The sequence below is a fragment of the Ciona intestinalis genome, unplaced genomic scaffold (genome assembly GCF_000224145.3).
Source record: "Ciona intestinalis unplaced genomic scaffold, KH HT000025.2, whole genome shotgun sequence".
NCBI classification, from domain to species: Eukaryota; Metazoa; Chordata; class Ascidiacea; order Phlebobranchia; family Cionidae; genus Ciona; species Ciona intestinalis.
Window position 1 is genome coordinate 461,119 of NW_004190347.2, and position 18,306 is coordinate 479,424.

General features: G+C 37.7%; 3 protein-coding genes, 1 long non-coding RNA gene and 1 pseudogene across 9 annotated transcripts in view; 1 reads left to right on the forward strand and 4 right to left on the reverse strand.

Moving 5' to 3' along the window:
- LOC100179926 (proton myo-inositol cotransporter-like) overlaps positions 1-2,150 on the forward strand; it is a 14,390-nt gene extending 12,240 nt beyond the window's left edge. For 2 of the 3 annotated variants that reach the window (XM_026837847.1, XM_018815044.2), the window contains exon 15: positions 1,307-2,150. In XM_026837847.1, the coding sequence (XP_026693648.1) occupies positions 1,307-1,377 (71 nt within the window). In that variant the 3' untranslated portion in view covers positions 1,378-2,150. Of the gene's footprint in view, positions 1-30; positions 184-772; positions 922-1,306 lie in introns of all 3 variants that reach the window. The other variant, XM_018815045.2, reaches the window with a different exon arrangement.
- A 244-nt stretch (positions 2,151-2,394) lies between these two features.
- On the reverse strand, positions 2,395-11,803 carry LOC100177572 (small subunit processome component 20 homolog). 2 transcript variants are annotated; one of them, XM_002120884.4, is made up of 4 exons: positions 11,679-11,803; positions 4,282-11,270; positions 3,727-3,878; positions 2,395-3,370 (listed from the first exon to the last, which is right to left on the reverse strand). In XM_002120884.4, exons 2-4 carry the CDS (start codon positions 11,259-11,261, stop codon positions 2,451-2,453), a joined length of 8,052 nt encoding a protein of 2,683 aa, XP_002120920.1. In that variant the 5' UTR covers positions 11,262-11,270; positions 11,679-11,803; the 3' UTR covers positions 2,395-2,450. The 2 variants fall into 2 exon arrangements, with proteins under 2 accessions (XP_002120920.1, XP_009860979.1); XM_009862677.3 differs by having other exon boundaries at positions 4,282-11,274; positions 11,679-11,777.
- A 936-nt stretch (positions 11,804-12,739) lies between these two features.
- Positions 12,740-13,849, reverse strand: polr3k (polymerase (RNA) III (DNA directed) polypeptide K). Its single transcript, NM_001044367.1, is given in 1 exon segment — positions 12,740-13,849. A coding segment is annotated over 1 exon segment (327 nt). The 5' UTR covers positions 13,791-13,849; the 3' UTR covers positions 12,740-13,463.
- Positions 13,850-15,153, reverse strand: LOC100176000 (annotated as a pseudogene). Its single transcript, XR_003396616.1, has one exon. The product of XR_003396616.1 is annotated as a 3-hydroxyacyl-CoA dehydrogenase type-2 pseudogene (transcript).
- A 2,121-nt stretch (positions 15,154-17,274) lies between these two features.
- Positions 17,275-18,227, reverse strand: LOC108950154. Of its 2 annotated transcripts, none has more exons than XR_003396612.1 (5): positions 18,190-18,227; positions 18,062-18,120; positions 17,969-18,006; positions 17,752-17,822; positions 17,275-17,667 (listed from the first exon to the last, which is right to left on the reverse strand). It is a non-coding gene; the product is annotated as an uncharacterized LOC108950154 (long non-coding RNA). The 2 variants fall into 2 exon arrangements; XR_001975092.2 differs by having other exon boundaries at positions 17,731-17,822.
- Between the last annotated feature and the right edge of the window lie 79 nt (positions 18,228-18,306).

An 18,306-nucleotide genomic window follows, 5' to 3' on the forward strand; every position in this document is an offset into this window, starting at 1 on the left:
TAACCCCATTTAAACCCCCCATATCCGCAGGTATGGGTCCAATGCCATGGACAATCAACTCTGAGATATACCCACAATGGGCACGTAGTGCTGGTAATGCATTCAGTGCAGGGACTAACTGGGTGTTTAATGTTGTTGTGTCGCTGACATTCCTGGATGTGACGACTGCTCTTACTTATCAAGGTGAGACTTACATATAGTGTAATAAGATTCTATATGGGTGAGGTCCTACAGTGAGGCACGTCATGGGACCTGGGATTTAGACCAGATGTTGGCCCATTACCCCAACATTGTATATGCGCATTCTATTCTATATGGGTCAGGTCCTACAGTGAGGCATGCCATGGGACCTGGGATTTGGACCAGAGTTGGCTCATTACCCCAACATTGTATATGCGCATTCTATTCTATATGGGTGAGGTCCTACAGTGAGGCACGCCATGGGACCTGGGATTTAGACCAGAGTTGGCCCTTTACCCCAACATTGTATATGCACATTCTATTTTATATGGGTGAGGTCCTACAGTGAGGCAGGTCATGGAACCTGGGATTTAGACCAGAGTTGGCACATTACTCTAACATTGTTGAGGTCCTACAGTGGGGCACGTTATGGGACCTGTCTATAGAAGTCTACAGTTTTATAACTCTTTGAATGTTCTTTGTTTACTACGAAATGGGACAAGAAAATTGAATAAAAAAGGTCCTCCCCCCGCCTTACTGTATTTATACAATGTTGTTGCTATTAAATAGTAAACACATCCACCAACCACAGGAGCTTTCTTATTATATGCTGGATTTGCGTTCTGCGGATTTATTTTCATTTTCCTCTTTCTTCCCGAAACGAAGGGAAAACCACTGGAAGAAGTTCAAGAACTCTTCCAAGCAGGGTGGCTTGTGCCGTGTAGGAATGGCTAATCAATGGTGGTGTGATTTGTGTAATGTGTTGGGGTTTTGCCGTTCCGGACATAATGTGTCTATCATGGACTTTTTTGTCCATAACAAAAATTTTAACTACCAAAACGCTGTTCTGATTATTTTAAAGTAATTTTAAGTGCCATGACACAGTGGTTAGTGCTTGCTTTTAGTAATGATGATAACAGTTTGAGGCTCAACGCTGCTACCATTGTGGACGTATGTGTCCTTCGGCAAAACACTTAACAGCACCTAAAAAATGTATAAATAATTTTTAACGTGAAATATGAAACAGAACACACGTGTTATAATGACTGTCGTTGTCCTGCCACGCGAGGATAAATAAGTTGCATTCGTTCAACAGCCAATTATTCCCAGTTAAATTTCTCCACAGAATACCGAGTGATTTTAAATCAGCAATCTGACCAAGAAGAATCAAATGAAAATACTCTTTTTATCAAATAACCTTTTACCTAGCATAGGCGATGTGCAATATATTATATGTATGCAATATATATATATAGGTGTCTTTGGTGATAATAGAGTAGGGTGGGGGGAGATGAGACACCTTTTCATTCTATTTTCTCGTCCCTTATGGTAGTAAACAAAGAACATTCAAAGAATTATAAAACCGTACCCTCACGACTTCCATATACCGTTGTTAATTGTTAAAACACGATCAGGATATTTAAATATTATGTGCAAAGGTGTCCCGTATTCCCCCACCCTACCACATATATAACGCTTTTGTACAATCTAGACAGTGTTTGTTACTTACAGCGTACTAACTTTTTCAGTTTTGCTATGTACTATGATTGAAACAACTTTGTTTATACTTCTTTGATTATTCAATTTAGTTGGGAAAATATTTAGAAATTTGGCTAAAAAGAGAAATGTAAAGGGTAAATAAGTACGAGGTCCTACAGCGTGGCATATCATGGGGCCAGAGTTGGCCCATTACCCCAACACCCAGGCTGCTCCAACCCATTAGTGACCACAGGGTTGGAGCAATGTCCGTTGTGGTACAGCAGACGAAATGTTGGTTGGTAAAACAATCTAAATAAAATCGATGTTATTTTTTTAACCAATTCTTTAAGAAAATTGTAAACTTGTCTTTTTAAAATATCTCGTATTTTTGATGCCTTGTCCTTTTACAGTTTAACAATTTCACTGAATATTATGTCTTGATATTTCTAAAACTACTACTATCTTTATGAAAACAGTTTACGCTTGCTGGATATTTGTTTTGTTTACCAGTTTTTACCAAAACTGATGCGTCAATTCAGTTATTTTTAATGATTTAACTATTCATTATATCTCATCTTAAGAACATGCATTTGGTCGGCGTTAAAAGATACCTAAAGTTGCTATTATCGGGTTAACTGTTTTGGACGTCAGTTTCAATCTTAAATACGTGCATTGTTAGCCGGCGCCAAAACTGTAACAGTGTAACCCATTATCGTAAAGTTAACACTGCAATAATTGCATGACATGTTTCATTGTTTATTTATATGCCAAAATTAGACAATCAGCGATTATTATTTCTTTGCCTTTTTCGATTTCTGTAGCCCGTACTCCGGTCGCAGGCGAGCGATTTTCCTTTTTCTCTGCTCTTTAGTTCTCTCTTGTTTCCGAAGTTTAAACAACGCTGCCTTCTTCGGGTCCGATACAAGTTGTACAGCTCTCTCCTTTTTCCTCTCCATCTTTTTATGATTAATCTTCTTGACGACTTTTAAATAAACTGAAGTAAAGTCCGTAAAGATTGAGTTTTGTTTTATCACCTCTAACACCTCAGTTGCAAGCTCCTGCAGTTTCGTGACCGCCTCGATTTCCTGTTCTCCATGTGTAGCGCTCGCGTTAATACACCTATGTACCATGTCCAGTAGAAATTGCAGACAGTGAATGTTGTTTTTAAAAGTCATTGAAAACGCGGCGCAAAATTTGAGTGTGGCCGTTCTTTTAGCTGAAACTTTTGGATTGTTTGATTGCTCAGATTTCGTCACATTCTGTAGTTGTCGTAGAAGCCAAATAATGTCCGGATGTAAAAGATCACCTCCTTGCGCCTCCATAGCTTGCAGAACCCTCACAAGGAACAGAAGATCTTTAATAAGTTGCTCAGCCAAATGGTCGCCTAATATTTCGTTGTGAAATTGCGAACATAATTTTTTCACCAGCGCCGATATTTTATTTTCTAAGTTACATGTCAGGTAGGAGTTGTAACCTTTATGTGCCACAAGCTCCTCAGGTTGCCACTGCGAGAATACAGTTCCCAATATTTGGTCCGATACCAAACGTATCCAAGCGTGTGGGTGGGTGGCCAGTGTTTCCACATTTTCAAGTATTTTCTGCAGTGTTGCCTGCCATTTTTCACCCCTGCAAATACCACAGTGTTGCAGAATTCTTAGGAATGCTGTCATGTGGAAGAACAAGTTGTGATCTTTCCGTTGGATGTTGGGGTCTGGAATATAAATGTTGTGTCAGAATAAATGTAAAATGTGGGTAAATATAAGAGAAATAACCTCTCAACAGTGAGTATTAGGTGTGTGAAACCATGTATAGTGTAAAAGTGTTGCAGTAACTAAAAAAGTTTCAAGTAAAAAATATAGTTAGGAGTGAACAGGTAAAATTATATAACTATCAGGGTTAAAGTTGGTTGGAAAATATGAATTATCATCAGGTTTAATTTAAAGTGAAAAGGTGTTAGATATATTTCATACATTAAACCCCTGTTGGTATTAAGCATTGAACCCGATATCCTTTGGTCAAGCGAAACTACACCCCATATAATAACCCCATCACCCCCATCATCGTTACCATCATCATTCATTCCATGCTCGATGCAACGATTCACGAGGGGTAGAATATCCTCTAGGTGGCGCTGTAGATCCCCTTCCTCAACTTCAGCGAATATTGAAACGAGGAGAGAAGCAAGTCGCGGTTGGGTGGAGTTGTCTAGTGAGGCGTACCTGGAGGGGGGGTTTAGGATAAGTTATACAGAAAACATATGGGTAACAAGACGACTGTAGGTGATGTTCTATGTTTTATGTATAGGTGCCTGGGGTTGGGGGGTTAAGAAAGGATAAGTTGTATGCTAAACATAGGCGTATATTTAAATATACTATTGGTGGGGTTTGTTGTGTTATATGATAACTTAGATACATAAATAAACTAAATATAAGTGACAGAAAATCCAAAGTGAATAGCCGTGAGGAAGAAAACTATTTTCTCAATAAAAAAAATTTCTTTTAATTTAATCCAACAACAAAAAAATGGGAAAAGGCTACTTGTTTTGGTTCACAGGGCTTCCTGTATATACATTATCTATTGTTTAAAATCATAAATTGTATCTATTATACCATCAACACTCACCATTGAGATACGAATGAAAACAGTTGATCCTTCAAGTCAGAACCCAACCTTCTCAGCAGCATCTTGATAACGTTAGCTGCCATCCTTCTACAGGTCTGTGTTTCGTCTAACAGCAGAGATGAAGTTGAAATAAAGATGATTTGTGCGTGATCCTTAACTTGTGTGTCCGGGAAGTTGGTTAGAACAGATGACACAAGCTCCAACGCAGAAGCACGCCCGTCCTCGTACTCATAAGTTAACTGTGCGAGCATAAACTCGAGGTTCGAGTTTATTTTACGCGCAATTAGCGGGTAATTCATCAGGAAATGGAAATATAAACCACGAGCTTGATTCCTTGATGATTGGCCATGAGATTGAATGGCGATGCTTCGAACTTTATTTATAACCTCAGCAACTTCTTTGCATTGCAATCCTTTCTTCAAGATTGACTTAATTAAATCAAAAGCGTGGCTTTGTCGTTGAGTGTCGTATAAATCTTCCTCAGCGTAAGTTAACAAGACTAGCAGCTGGTCTTTACTTAGTTGGTCTCCATACTCAGATGAGCAAAGCACGCTTAAGCACTTGAAACTGACAGCTGCGGTTTCTTGATTTCCTGATCCCTTGGTGTGGTCGCGTAATATTTTAAACAGATCCACAGTCAGTTTGGGGCAGTTATCTTTCAAAGCAGGGAGATCCGTTCTAAGCAGCTTGGTTACGCATCTGATTGAGTCCACCACAGTTTGCTGGTGAGCTGAATTTAGACACGATGTTATGTGCGTGACCAAGGGGTCCAACATCTGTAGATGCTCTTGCTCCGTTACCGTGACGATTTGTCTCTTCATTGAAAGATGAAGAAGCTGGAGTGAGAACTCAACCAAAAGATGAAGATTACTCTTTGACATCTTTGGAGGAGCCTTCTTCCCGAGCCTCTCCGGCTCAGGTGAGAGCAGGAGGCAAGATGGAGGACGCTGTCCCGGTTTTGTCGATTTCTCTTCAACATTTTCCTTCTTTTTTTCCGGAAATAAAACCGAGATATTTTCTGTCAGCAAAGCGTGCATGAGGGTCAACAAATCCAGGGGTTCGAAAGTTTTATTCTCGAGCAATCCAAACCCAATGTCGGTCAGAACATCTTTAATGACTTTTTTTACACCATGGATGTTGGTTTCTTCCATCACAACTTTAAGAGGTTGAAGCACGCTGGTTAAACAAGTCTTACTGATAAACTTAACAAGGATTTTATAAGCAGGGTAAGCCTTACTCCTGCCTCGCGCTTCTGGTATTTTAATCCGAAGTTTTTCAACCTTTTTCTCGGCTGCCGTCTCCCCAAATAAATCTGCGTTTAAAATTTCGAGAATCATCGCCAAGCTTGAATCGAGGTCTCCAACTTTGAATGTTGTTTCCATAGAAGAGAATATGGAGTTTATAACATGGACAAGGACATGTCTTTGATAACCACGTGTGAGACCTGATTTGAGCTCCTTTACTACTAAATACATGTAGGAAGTCCCAAGAGATTGTAAAATATTGATGACAGTCTGACACGCAATGATTCTGATATCGTGTAACTTATGTCGTAAAAACCCCACAACTTTAAGGACAACTCCTGGCAGCTGAGACTTCAAAGTAGAGATCGGCATCTTTTTTAAGATGGCAACGATGGCAACAGCTAGTGGGATCTTCTTACAACACTTATCAATGTCACTTTTAGCATTGGAAAGTTTATGTTCATCAGCCTCATCTTTGGTTGAGAGAATCATCCGTAATTTTGGGATCAATTTACCCGTAACGTCTGCCAAGATATTCTGAGCTTCCTCGAATGTTAAATCCCTCTTTGTGGAAGTTTCATTTTCAACAACAATCATTTCATCTTCAACAATATTATTTTCTGCTTCAATTTTTGCCTGAATTTTTTTCGTCTTTAATTTCAAGATTTTTTCATCCTTTCGTGAAGATTCATCAACAATCATAATTTCTTCACCGTCCTCATCATCTTCTGCTCCCAAATCCTCCTGAGAGATATCTTTGATCTCTGGGAAGTCGACTGTACCCCTCTCCTCAAACATTAGCTCCTTCTTCGTAAATTTCGAAAGATCGAACGGAAATACTTGTAGCACCCCACACACAACTTCGATGGCTGCTTTATGGCGATCCAAGCTCCAGATATTTTGCAGCAAAAACTTCTTATATTGCACCCATGGCATAATGCGGGTGCAACTTTTGATAACATCAATGCAAGATTCGTGCAGGTAAGCAAGTTTTGTTAAGTCCTTGGTATATAAGGTCTGGGTTGCCAGTGGTAGAAGAAAACTCGCAGCCGTAGAGTAAGATATAGGACTTAAATAAAGGACATTATCTTTTACAACAACTTCCATTCTTTCTTCTTCCGAACTTTTTGCTTCCCAAATTTCCGGACATAAAATTTTCGCTATTTTTCTGAAAGCTCTGGCCCTTCTGTGCGTTTGTATGTGGCGAACATTCTCAAAGAAATCATCTTCGGGGTTGGTGAGGTTGGATAACACTGATAAACCAGATAGTAGAGGCTCATCAGGAAAAGTCTTAACTAATGTGGATAAAAGTTGAACAGATTCGTGCCGACACCCTTCGTCTGGTGATTTTAAACCACTTTGCACAGAAGGGAGAAGAAAGTCCTTGATAACTGCTTTGTAAATTACTTTGAAGTCTTCTCTATCTTTTGCCGCTTTTACTTTATGTATAACAAGCGTTAGAGCCCTGGACACACTTTCTCTCAGTGAGATATCAGAATACAAATGTAGCATGGTATGGAGGCAACAATGTAATACTGGAATAAACTTTAAGCAATTGTCCTGGAACAAGAAATCTGAGTCTTTGTTTAATTTATCACAAACATCATTAAATGCAGTCAGCCTAGCGTCAAAATTCATTTCTTCAATAAATCGTTTGTCCCATGCGTTTAGTCGAGTTACTATGTCAGAAGTCCATTGGAACTGAGAGTCAGACTTGCATGCAGCTTTGAGTACAGTCACCAACCAAATGCGAGTTTCTCTGTCTGATATTTTAGAAAATAGCTTAGATAACTTAGGAAGTAGACTTGTGCCCTGTATAACATGTGAGAGCGTCTCAAGAGCTGGAATGACGGACTTTTCTGTCGTTTTTGAAGACACCGAACTGACATGACTCAACAGAATTTCACTTAGTTGTGAAAGTAAAGATTTATCTGCAATATTTTCGCTGAGCAGCGATAACAGTTTAAGTTGTTTCGGAGTGACAAGCAATCCTTTTTTACTTTTCCTCATTTTTTCAATAAAGAAATCAACAATAGGTTTCATATGTGGTTGTAGGACTAATATACCAAGTTCAAGCCTTGTTTCGATCTTTGCTTTTGCGTTGAACAACAAACCACCAACAGATTGAAGTCCGAGTTGAATTTGTTGCGATATATGATCTCTATCTTTCTCCATTTCTTCCTCGTCGCTGAACAAAACATCGTTTAAGATATCGAGTATAAAGGTGGACACATTCGCGCTTGTTTTGTCCGAGTTTAGTGTCTCCACCACCACAGATATTGGAGTAACATTACCATCATGGCCCCCAACCCTTGCTAGCCATGGTAGGAACCTGAGGTTTGTCGCAAAGACTTTGAACAACTTTAACATCACAGTTGGGTGCCCCGAAGACTCGTAATTAAGTTTATGCAAATCACACCAAATGTTTGCATCAAAAATTTCATCAATTTGACTCCCAAGCATTGGTGCTTCATCTGGCCATGCAGTTAGAAGAGTTATAAGACACTCCTGGACTTGCTTCTTTATACTTTTCAATGGAGTTATAAACTTTGGGTTAATCAGTTGATTTTCATCATTATCATTAGTAGATTGCGTTAAATGCAAAGTGTTTAACTTCACAATATAGAGCAGGATTCTCAATATCAGTGAATATGATTTTAAGGGTAGTTGCTTGTTCAGTTTGTTGAGCAGCATCTGTAAAGTGTTCACTACACCTAACTGCCTTGCTAGAGGAACCACTTGTCTTGTTCCAACATCTTCTTCAACAATTTCCATCACATTTTTATCACTTTGCGCGACGGCTTTATACGGTTCCACAATCAAGTAAATAAAATCCTCCAACTCAGAGGAAGAAACTCCAGCAAGAAATCGGATGATAATTGATCTTCTTGTTGAAGAGTTCTGTTTTCCTCCAGAAGAACCTCCAGTCTTTGATCTCATCCTCCCAAACAAGATCCTCAAGAGAATAGGAGCAACAACATCACGGTCTTCCAACAAAGATGAGATCTCAAAGTTTGTCAGCGCGTCGCGGAAAAGTTTGTCGTCGAAAAACTCGCAGATTTTCTCTTTATGTTTGGTCAGACCTTTCCATTTGTATTGATACAAACACTTAAGCGCTGCCTGCTGCATGTCAGTGTGTACGTGTGTAAGAAGGTCCTTGAACAAACTTAGCAATTTATCTTTTTGTATTGTAGAAGAAGGGTTGTTAAGATTCGCGAACACATTAAGCATAGATATCAACATTTTCACTGAGTCTTTTCGCCGAAAGAATTCATTTTCTTGATCAGAATTATTTGCCAGGTTTTGTACTTTACAGTTTTCTTTGTCCAGCAAATAATACTCATTGTCAAGATACCGGAACAGCAGTGTAACAATAACTCTATTATTACAATCAATGATATTGTTATGGGGTAGAATTGCCATTGTTTTCCAAACTTGGAGACGAAAATTAAAATAATCAGTTTGAGAATTTATAATCTGACGACCTTTTTTAACTTTTCCTTGAACAAAATTTTCGAAATCAGAATTCTGATCTTGATCTGTAGAAGTCCCAGGTAGTTGCAGCCACCATTTACTATTCTCTGCATCTTCCGATGATTTTTCCGCGATTTCGAACAAAATTTCCCAGAATTTATCTCCCCGGTCACTAGTGGCATGCGAGGCAATGATTTCCTGCAGTGGCTTCCATAGGTGCGAGAAGTTGATGTATAATTGTGAGAATAAACATCGAATTGCGACTTCTTTTGCATCACCTGACAATCCTTCTCCATTTTTATGCTTTTCAAGTTTCTTTAGATGCAGAAGTTTGGTTCTATAGTCATGTACAGTGGCATCTGTCTCTTCAGCCATAATACAAGCGTGGTAGATCGGTTCGTTGGATTTATCCAGTTTTTGTAAAATCCGAAGACATAATACCCTAATGTTTGTCTCTGGCGAAGAAACCAACTTTACCAGTAATTGTAAAACTTCGTTTTTATTAAACAAAGTGGAAAACTTAGGCTTGCATGTCAGTAGAATGTCTGCTAACATTAGGACCAATCTATTAGGGTTTGAAAGCAGCATTTCCACGATGTGTTTGCATTCTTTAGGAGCTGACTTATCCACTGTCCACATAGTTTGTAAAACAACCGCAATAACAGCAAGTGTAGAATCAGAGGTTTCAGATTTTGTTAACGATTTATACAAATTTAACAAAGTTTTTGAGGTGTCCTTGGGCAAGGGGCGTACAGACTGTAGAGAAATTAGAATATTCCATAAAATTTCAGGTTCTGTTTCAATTTTGAGCAAATTAATCAGAATTTCTCCAATTTGTTTCTCGTTTTTCACTCTTGAAAATTTAGAAAATTCAAAAATTTCAATTGAGCGCTGAAATAATTCTGCTCCATTCTGGGGTAATGGGTTGCAGAGCATTGAATAAGTGCCAAGCAGGCTCACAACTCGGTCTTGGTTTTCTTCAGCTTGAATATTATCCTTACAGAACTTTAAGAAAATATCGTGAGCAAGAGACTTAAAGCTGGAAAGAGCAAACGATTTTTCCCAAAACGAAGCAATTGCTTTGAAACTTAGTTTTGAAACTGAGAGATCACGGATTAAACTTTTCTGCGTAGTTTGAGATAGGTCTGACTTCGAACCATGCAACACAGTTGACACAACTGAACAAATAGCATCCGATATTTCATCTTTATCAATGACTGTCAAATCTGCCACCAGATTTTGACACGCTGTTATGACATCACAGAACTCCTTATGACATAACAGCCGTGAGGAAAACCTGCATTTACACCAGGTGTCTAACAATTTTAGCAGTTTAATTAAATATGGAAGATCAGAATCAACGGCTGTGTTTTCTTTTATAGCAAGAATTAAAGCATCCCAGATTGGTTTTCCAAACTTTCTCCTAGTATGGTCAGCCATGAGGTGAATAGATGAATTGATACAGTTGTAGATAGCTCCAGTATTATCAGGGGTTTTCAAGAAAGATAATATCACTGGCATTACATCTTCAGTGCAGGAATGGAATTGATTCTGTGGTGACTTAACCATGTTAAATACGACATGAGCCAATCTTTCAGATGTGGCTGGTGTCTCTACTGTGACTTTAAACAACTTTGATAAAACTAGTTGCGGATTTTTCGCTTTTCGAAGCAAAAACGAAACGCTTTCAGCAGCAAAATTTGAAATGTGCTCCGGGTGTTCGCCCTCAAACAACCCCATATACATGTCAAGTACATTGTTCATATCATTGACCATGTACCTCCATTGCTTCCTAAACAGCATGGATATTGATGAGAAAACCCATTCCAGTTTGTCCACGTCTTTGGTTTGAAGCAACGTCGTCAAAATTTTAAAAAACTTCGAAAAGTGAGGGTAAAAATCGGAGCTTAAATCAATGCATAAGCTGACCATTATATCCAGTAAAGCTTGCAGAGCGAGTGAATTCTCAACAGCCAGATGTTCCTGCAGAGCTGTAATGATATCATCCTTGTAATAAACAACCATTTTATAATTTTTACATTTGTCCGAAATTTTTTTTCGAAAATTTACAAAATCCAAAGAAAGTTCGAGGTCTCGCCATTTTTGCATCGATTCGAAAAACCTTGAAAAATCCTCTCCGCTCTCCACTAGAGGGACGTGGTCAATCTGGTGGATTGCATCTATGTTCACTTCTGATAATCTCTCAGAGAAAGTTTTGAACCGAAACTGGTTCTTCTCCTTGTGTTTGTGGGGGGCTGGCATCGTTGTGAGCTGGCTGGGGATAATAAAAAGAATTAAATAATGTTAAAAATAAATTTTGATTAAAAATTATATATAATATAGAGAGAGAGAGAGAGAGATTTTATGATAGAAAGAAAATAATTTATAATAACTTAATGCTCGCATGGCAAAGCAACGACAGTCGTTTGTTTAATACACCTCGTGCCAGCTTACAAGTTACCACAGCAAATACTTTAAGTGCGTCTTGCCCAAGGCCACATATGCCAAAAGCAATATCAAACCTCAAACTGATCTTTTTGGGGAGGAGGCAACCACAACACCAACTGTGGTAGGGCGGGGTTTAAGGTTTAAAAAAGTTGATAAACAAATTCCAGGATACAAAAAATTAGAGTACACTGTAATGGGGTACTTTACACTGGAATATACCATAAAACTTACCCTCAACAAGTTGTAGAAATAATTTCTTTAGACCAAACTTGGTATGAAGCCAAATATATCAGGTGTTATTTTACAACAGATATTGTTTCCTTAACATCTAAATTAAGAAGAAGTTAATATTAGCAAACAATCGAACACAAACACCATTATGATGTAATAACAAGATAAAAACATTTGTATTGTATGCAAACAAATAAAACATAAAAACCACAAAATTATATTTTGTGGCGAAAAATATAACTATGTAAACCATTTATAATTGTTACCGAATTACTTTGGCACTATTGTTAAAAAAATGCAAAAACCGTAAGAATGTTTTTTTAACAAATTGATAAAAAACAGTGGGCTTTTCTATAATGAAAAAACTTAAACTGAAAACACTGTCATTAACACCAGATTGCAACCAAACTAGATATGTGATTTTAAAAATATTGTTGTATGATGACATCATCAACATTTATAAGTGATGACATCATCCAAGGGTTGATCATGTTCCGACAAAGGAATCTCGTCGAGCATTTGAACATTGAATGCTAAGCCAACCAACTTTGGTTTTTTAACTATGCTTATCTTCTCAATATAAGTATCATAATACCCCTTCCCGTGTCCCATCCTGCCCCCTGCTTTTGTGAAGGCAACTCCAGGTACAAGGATGAGGTCTAACCCCCCGGTTTCGATCGCGTTTTCTCGAGTGTTATCGCCATCTAATGGTTGTTTTATGAACCACTTGGTCTCGGGTAATGCTTCGTAATCTTCCATAGAATGCAGACGTACCATGTCCATGTTATCGCCCACATATTTCGGGATAAACACAGCTTTGTTGCTATCTATTGCATGCTTAAGAATATCATAGGTCTGCACTTCATTCTTCATGCTTAGATAGATGGATAAACGAGTGGCTGATTTGTACCATTTGTTGTCTAAAACTTGTTGAGTAATATTTGCAGATTGCAAAGTTTTTTCTTTCAAAGTCATTTCTTTCAAGTCAAGTTTTACTTTTTTCCTTAAAGCTTGTTTAGCAGCCCGCATCATAATTGTTAATGAATCCCCTAAAATAAAACCTGAAAATAGAAAAGAATAGCAATTGTAAAATAATAATAAGGTAATAAACATTTAAACTTCAAAAACAACTAAAAAAGTGCTGGCAGAAATATGGGTTTTATCATATAGTAGGCTGGGGGAAAACGGGACAGCGTTTCATTCGATTTCCTCGTCCCACTTGGTAATAAACAAAGAACATTTAAACAAATAAAAACGTATCCTCGTGACTCCCGTAGACCGTTGTTAATCGTTTAAATTTTGAAGGTTCAAATAAAGAATATACAAAGTCAAGAGAAGTCAAAAAAATTCAACACAAAAGAATTAATAAAAAGTCATGAACTAAAGCTCTGGCTTTGAGCCATTGTTACTGCTTGTCAGATATTGACAAAATCTTATCTGTGAACATAAAGTGTTGGCCTATTGCAGTAAACATAGAAATTAGAAACACCATTTATTCACTGATGTCCAAATGGGCAACAACCCAGCCCAGATTTTTGGTATATTTGTAGAATTGAGTGAAGGCCCACATTTTCGAATTCAACCAAAATCTGTTTTTTACCATTGAAAGAAACATAGAAACACCATTTATTCCCTCCACTGATGGCCAAATGGGTGGCAACAACATTAATCCAGCCCAGATTTTTGGTATATCCATAGAATGTGTTTATAGACCTGTGTGAACCATATGAATTCAAACAGAATCTGTTTTTACCATTAAAAGAAACATAGAAACTTAAACACCATTTATTCCCTCCACTGATGGCCACACGTGGGGCTACAACATTTATAAAATATCGTCATCGGTTCGTCTGCCGATCGTGTTTGTATCTGCATGAAGTAAGCACGGTCATGTTCGCACTTTGGACATTTCTCTTCCGTTGAATCCACGTTTTCCCACGCAGCTGAACCCCCTAACACGTCGTCAACTGCTTTGAGCTTTGGAAACTTTTTGCTGCTGATTTTCTGTGTGATATTGTGCACGTATGGGCATGTCGGGCATGCGAACCTGTAGCATTGGTTGCCTTCTTCAACTGTTAACAAGTTGCCACATGTTGGGCAGAAAAGCAACATTGCGGGTGAGGTATATATATATATATATATAAGTGTTTAATATAAACAGTCGCTGCAACCTAGAAAAAAAGGTCAAAGAATTGAATAAAGCATATTATGTTTGCTATGGCTGAGTAACATTATTTTCTAAACAAGCATAAGTGAAATGTAGATAGGATATTTCTGATATTTTTCCCTATAAGTTCCCAACTTATTCAGTGACACAACCAGGAAGTAAAGAAAAAGATTCCATAGAATATCGGGTTTGAAAACAAATTAAAAACAAGACTGGCATAGATATCTAATAAAAACAGGTTAATTTCCTTACAGTGCAGATTAAAAGACAAGCAAAACTGGTTTCTTTGCACCTACAAGTTACAGAAGTGAAAAAGAAAATTATTCCAAAAATAAGACTGATATAGAAGCTTAATGGAAGCATGCGAATTTTGTTACAGCAGATTGGAGAATTTTTGCTTTGATACAAGTCAGCTTCAATTGAAGGTAAAGTTAAATTTATTTTGATTCATTAAATCTCATATCGGCTGCCTGCGTCCAATCTTATAGTTTCACCATTGATCATTTTGTTTTCAATCACAGTTGTTACGAGGTGGGCGAACTCACATGGGTCGCCAAAACGGTTGGGAAACGCATTAGGCGTCGTAATGAACTGTTTGACCTCGTCTGTAATGTTGTTTGAATGTGTAAGCGGGGTCTTAAAGAACCCAGGTGCTATAGTGGCCACTCTAACACCACATGAAGCTAAGTCTCTCGCGATTGGTAACGTCATGCTCACAATTGCACCACTTGCAGCGGAATATACGGTTTGTGTACCAGATCCATGGTAAGCAGCTATGCTAGAGGTATTTATTATAACTCCGTTTTCACCGTGTTCGTTCTTGTTTTCAGCCATCGCTTGAGCTGCGAGTCTTATCACGTTAAAGTTCCCAACAACGTTGGTGTTTAGAACCTTCTGTATTTCATGCAAGTCCAAAGGGTGGTCATTGTTTGGGTTGTATAATCTGCATGATATTGAAACACCTGCACAGTTCAAAGCCACATTCAGCCCTCCCCATCTTTCCTTTGCTTTATTAATCGCGGTTTCCACATCATTAGTTGATAAAACATTGCCTTTAAAGAACAAACAGTTACTGTTGGTCACATGAGGTGAGAACACTTCGCCGATGGGGTTGTCATTTTTAGGTGACAAGTTGTTGTCGCCAGGAGCATTTATATCAAACACAACAACTCTAGCTCCATTAGATAACAAATAATCCGCTGTGGCTTTTCCGAGGCCAGACGCACCTCCAGTTATAAATACCACAAGGTTTTTTAACATCTTATCTTTTTAACATAGCAGTGCATTTATCTAATATCATACATTTAATCTGAAAGAGTTGATAATCATATATAAACAAATGATTTCGGAAGATATGTTAACACGAAGGTTATAAACCCAACATACATTGAACATTAAAAACTCAGTAAATTAAAATAGTTAGTTATATTTAATATATAACAATACAATAAAGAAAAGTTTGTACATACACATTAAAACGCCGTTACAGACATCTAAATTGCTTTCGAGATAAATCACGCTGCAACTAACATATAAACATTACCATTAACTGAACTTACTGCAACTTATGAACAAAATACTAAACATTAAAATCTAAATAAAACGTAAACTACATGAAAGCGCACGTGCGTTTTCGCCATGGTTGACTAATTTTATTACGTCATTCTCAGTGCTGCGCAATATATTGTGTGTTAAATAACAGCCTGCGTAAAACAAGTTTTAAATTAAAATCGCAAATTAAAATAATGGTTTGTTTAATTTCCAATTGTGATAATACTTTAAAAAATCATTTTAATGCAATTCAACAACAATAAACCTGTGCACAGCTCTACCGCCCACGTGCGGGAAGATTTAAGAATAATGCGTTCAAAAATCTACTTTTGACAAGACAAAATTAATATTAAGAATCGTTTTAGTTTATTTAGGACTTTAATGCATTTAAGATTTAACGAGGTATTCATTCAACGAGGTTGAATAAATGAATGAATGAATGAAATGTATTTCGTCTCTTCGGTCACGATAACGAAAAACAAGAGAGTTGATAAAAAGCGAAAAGACAGGTAGTAACGGTAAAACAACAGTTGTTAAAACACGCTTATTGATAAAAAAGAAAGAAATATTGTTTTGGATAAAAGGCGTGACCGTTACACCCTACAAACGATACAATGTCGAAATTAAATAAATAACATTTAATTAAAAATATTAAAGTTCTAAAGGTAAATGGTTACAGGAAATAGACATGGAATAGAAACTAAAGGAAACTACGGGTGCTTTCATCAACTCTACTTTATTCTGCAAAATAAAAACAGGAATAAAATACCTTCATAGTTTATGTGGCTGGCGTTGGTAGAAAGCCACTACGGCACGACAAGCCCCCAGCCAATGGTAGTGGGTTTCTACTCTGGTGAGAAACCCTTGATGGATAGACCTTACCCATAGCAAGGAAAAGAAACCCATTGACAAAAATAATACAGCGCAACAATATACAATCACACCAACAAGCATATAAAAGCGCAACATGATAATTGAAATATCAACAAACGAGAAGCTACAAAATCTTACAGAAAAGCCCCGCAGTTCACACGCCACCAAGCGCCCACCTGCAAGGAGTCGAAGCCAACAACGGCTCTGCATCACCCGACCGCTTATTGAAAAAACATCTTGGTACCGCGATACTTTCGTCGTATTTTTACACAATATAATATTGTCCGGCTGTTACGCACCGCATTGACCGTTACGACATACTGTGGCTGTTACGAACCGCTTAGCGGCGACGTCCACGTAACAAACCCGTAGCTGTAACGTAACTAAACCGACCGTGACGTAACCGCACCGAACGCAGGGTCATGACGTTGCTGACCCACCGCATCGATGTAAAGCGTAATTGTGATGTGGCCATCGTCACAATTACGCCATACGCGATGTTGTGTTAAATTAAATTTAACATTAATGATGTGGGGACTTTAATAAAGTTTAAATGAATAAAGTATTAACAAAGGGTAATTAAATTTAACGGTTCGTATATTATACTGCGCGTTGATATTACTCGAGTATATGTGTACCAGAGTCGTATAAACACCGAGTAGTCCAACTGCCGTCTATGTGTGTCCAAAATAGAGCAAAAGTGGTGACTTTGACAATGGGTTTAAACGAACTTGTTAAGTTTTGTTTGTGTTTTCCTATTGTGGGAAGGTGTAAAACAGCTTCTATTTACCTTACCAAACATTTTTTAGAAAAAATGTATAAATTTAGCCGCATTAAATGACTAAAATATCCCAAATCAACCGCTTCTAATTCTAATTTTTGACTTTTTTGACACAGAAAACAAATAACACATGTTTTTTTACATTTTTCAACCTTTAAATTTGTTTTTAGGCCCAAGTTTTTTCTGTAATTTACCGAAAAACATACATTTTCCCTATACCTACTGTGTTATTTTGGACCCAAATTGCCGTTCAATTTGTGTTTTACGTAACAATGGGTTGGACTACTCGGTATTTCTATGACTCTGATGTGTACCAACACAAGAGTTCTCGCAAAGCAAACCGAGACAATACAAAACCGCTGTAAGATTCAAGTCCCGACAGATAAAAGACTCCTTTGCATTTATTTCAAAGACATATAGAAACACTGAAAAGTGCTTGGGGGACATAGCTGGCAACATTAGGTTCAGCAAAAAATAGCTGGCAACACTGTAAGAGTGCATCAGCTAACATACACACGAACACTCATACTTAAACACTAAACCTAAATCACCTGAAACCAACATCCTTTATCGGCGTCTTTGATCTTCTTTCTTCGCGCGTACACACCTATATAAGCCTATACACACTTATAATAGACCTATACACACTTATAGTAGACCTATACACACTTATAGTAGACCTATACACACTTATAGTAGACCTATACACACTTAGCCTACAAACACCTCAAACCGGCATCCTTATATTGGCGTCTTCGTCTTTGTTCTTCGTCTGGAAAATAAACGTAAATTAGATGACGTCACTTGGTCTGACGTAACACGCTCACATTTCAAGTGTGCCTAAAATGATTTCATTTTTATTAAATATTTGTTTGTTTAATATTGGTCATGGTAATAAACAAAAATAATATACAATACCTTGCGCTTTTCTTCGGCAGCTTTATTCGCTGACTTTTCTGAAACAATATAATCGTGAAATATCCGTCTGTTATATTGTTACGTCATAATTACCTTCATTCCATCTTTACGTCATGGTCCGCTTGATCCTCTGTGACGTCACATACCATGTTCTAAAAATATGGAACATCTTTAAACTGTCATTGCAAACCTCACAGATTGTGACGAAACAATAAACTTACGAAGTGGGTTCTTCTGTTGCGTCTTCACCACTCCGTGACGTCACATCATTGATGTTTCTAGAAAAGAGCTTATGTACGTAATAATGCCAATTGTGATTTATACTTTACCAATTCTTT

What these genes read in the sequence shown, in the direction of transcription:
- LOC100177572 (XM_002120884.4), bottom strand. Translation starts at nt 11,261, where the DNA reads ATGCCAGCCCCCCACAAACACAAGGAGAAGAACCAGTTTCGGTTCAAA. An exon ending in TTTTCATTCGTATCTCAATG is followed by an intron (nt 3,879 to 4,281) that starts GTGAGTGTTGAT and finishes CCCCCCCTCCAG; the next exon opens with GTACGCCTCACTAGACAACT. An exon ending in GCATGGAATGAATGATGATG is followed by an intron (nt 3,371 to 3,726) that starts GTAACGATGATG and finishes TTTATATTCCAG; the next exon opens with ACCCCAACATCCAACGGAAA.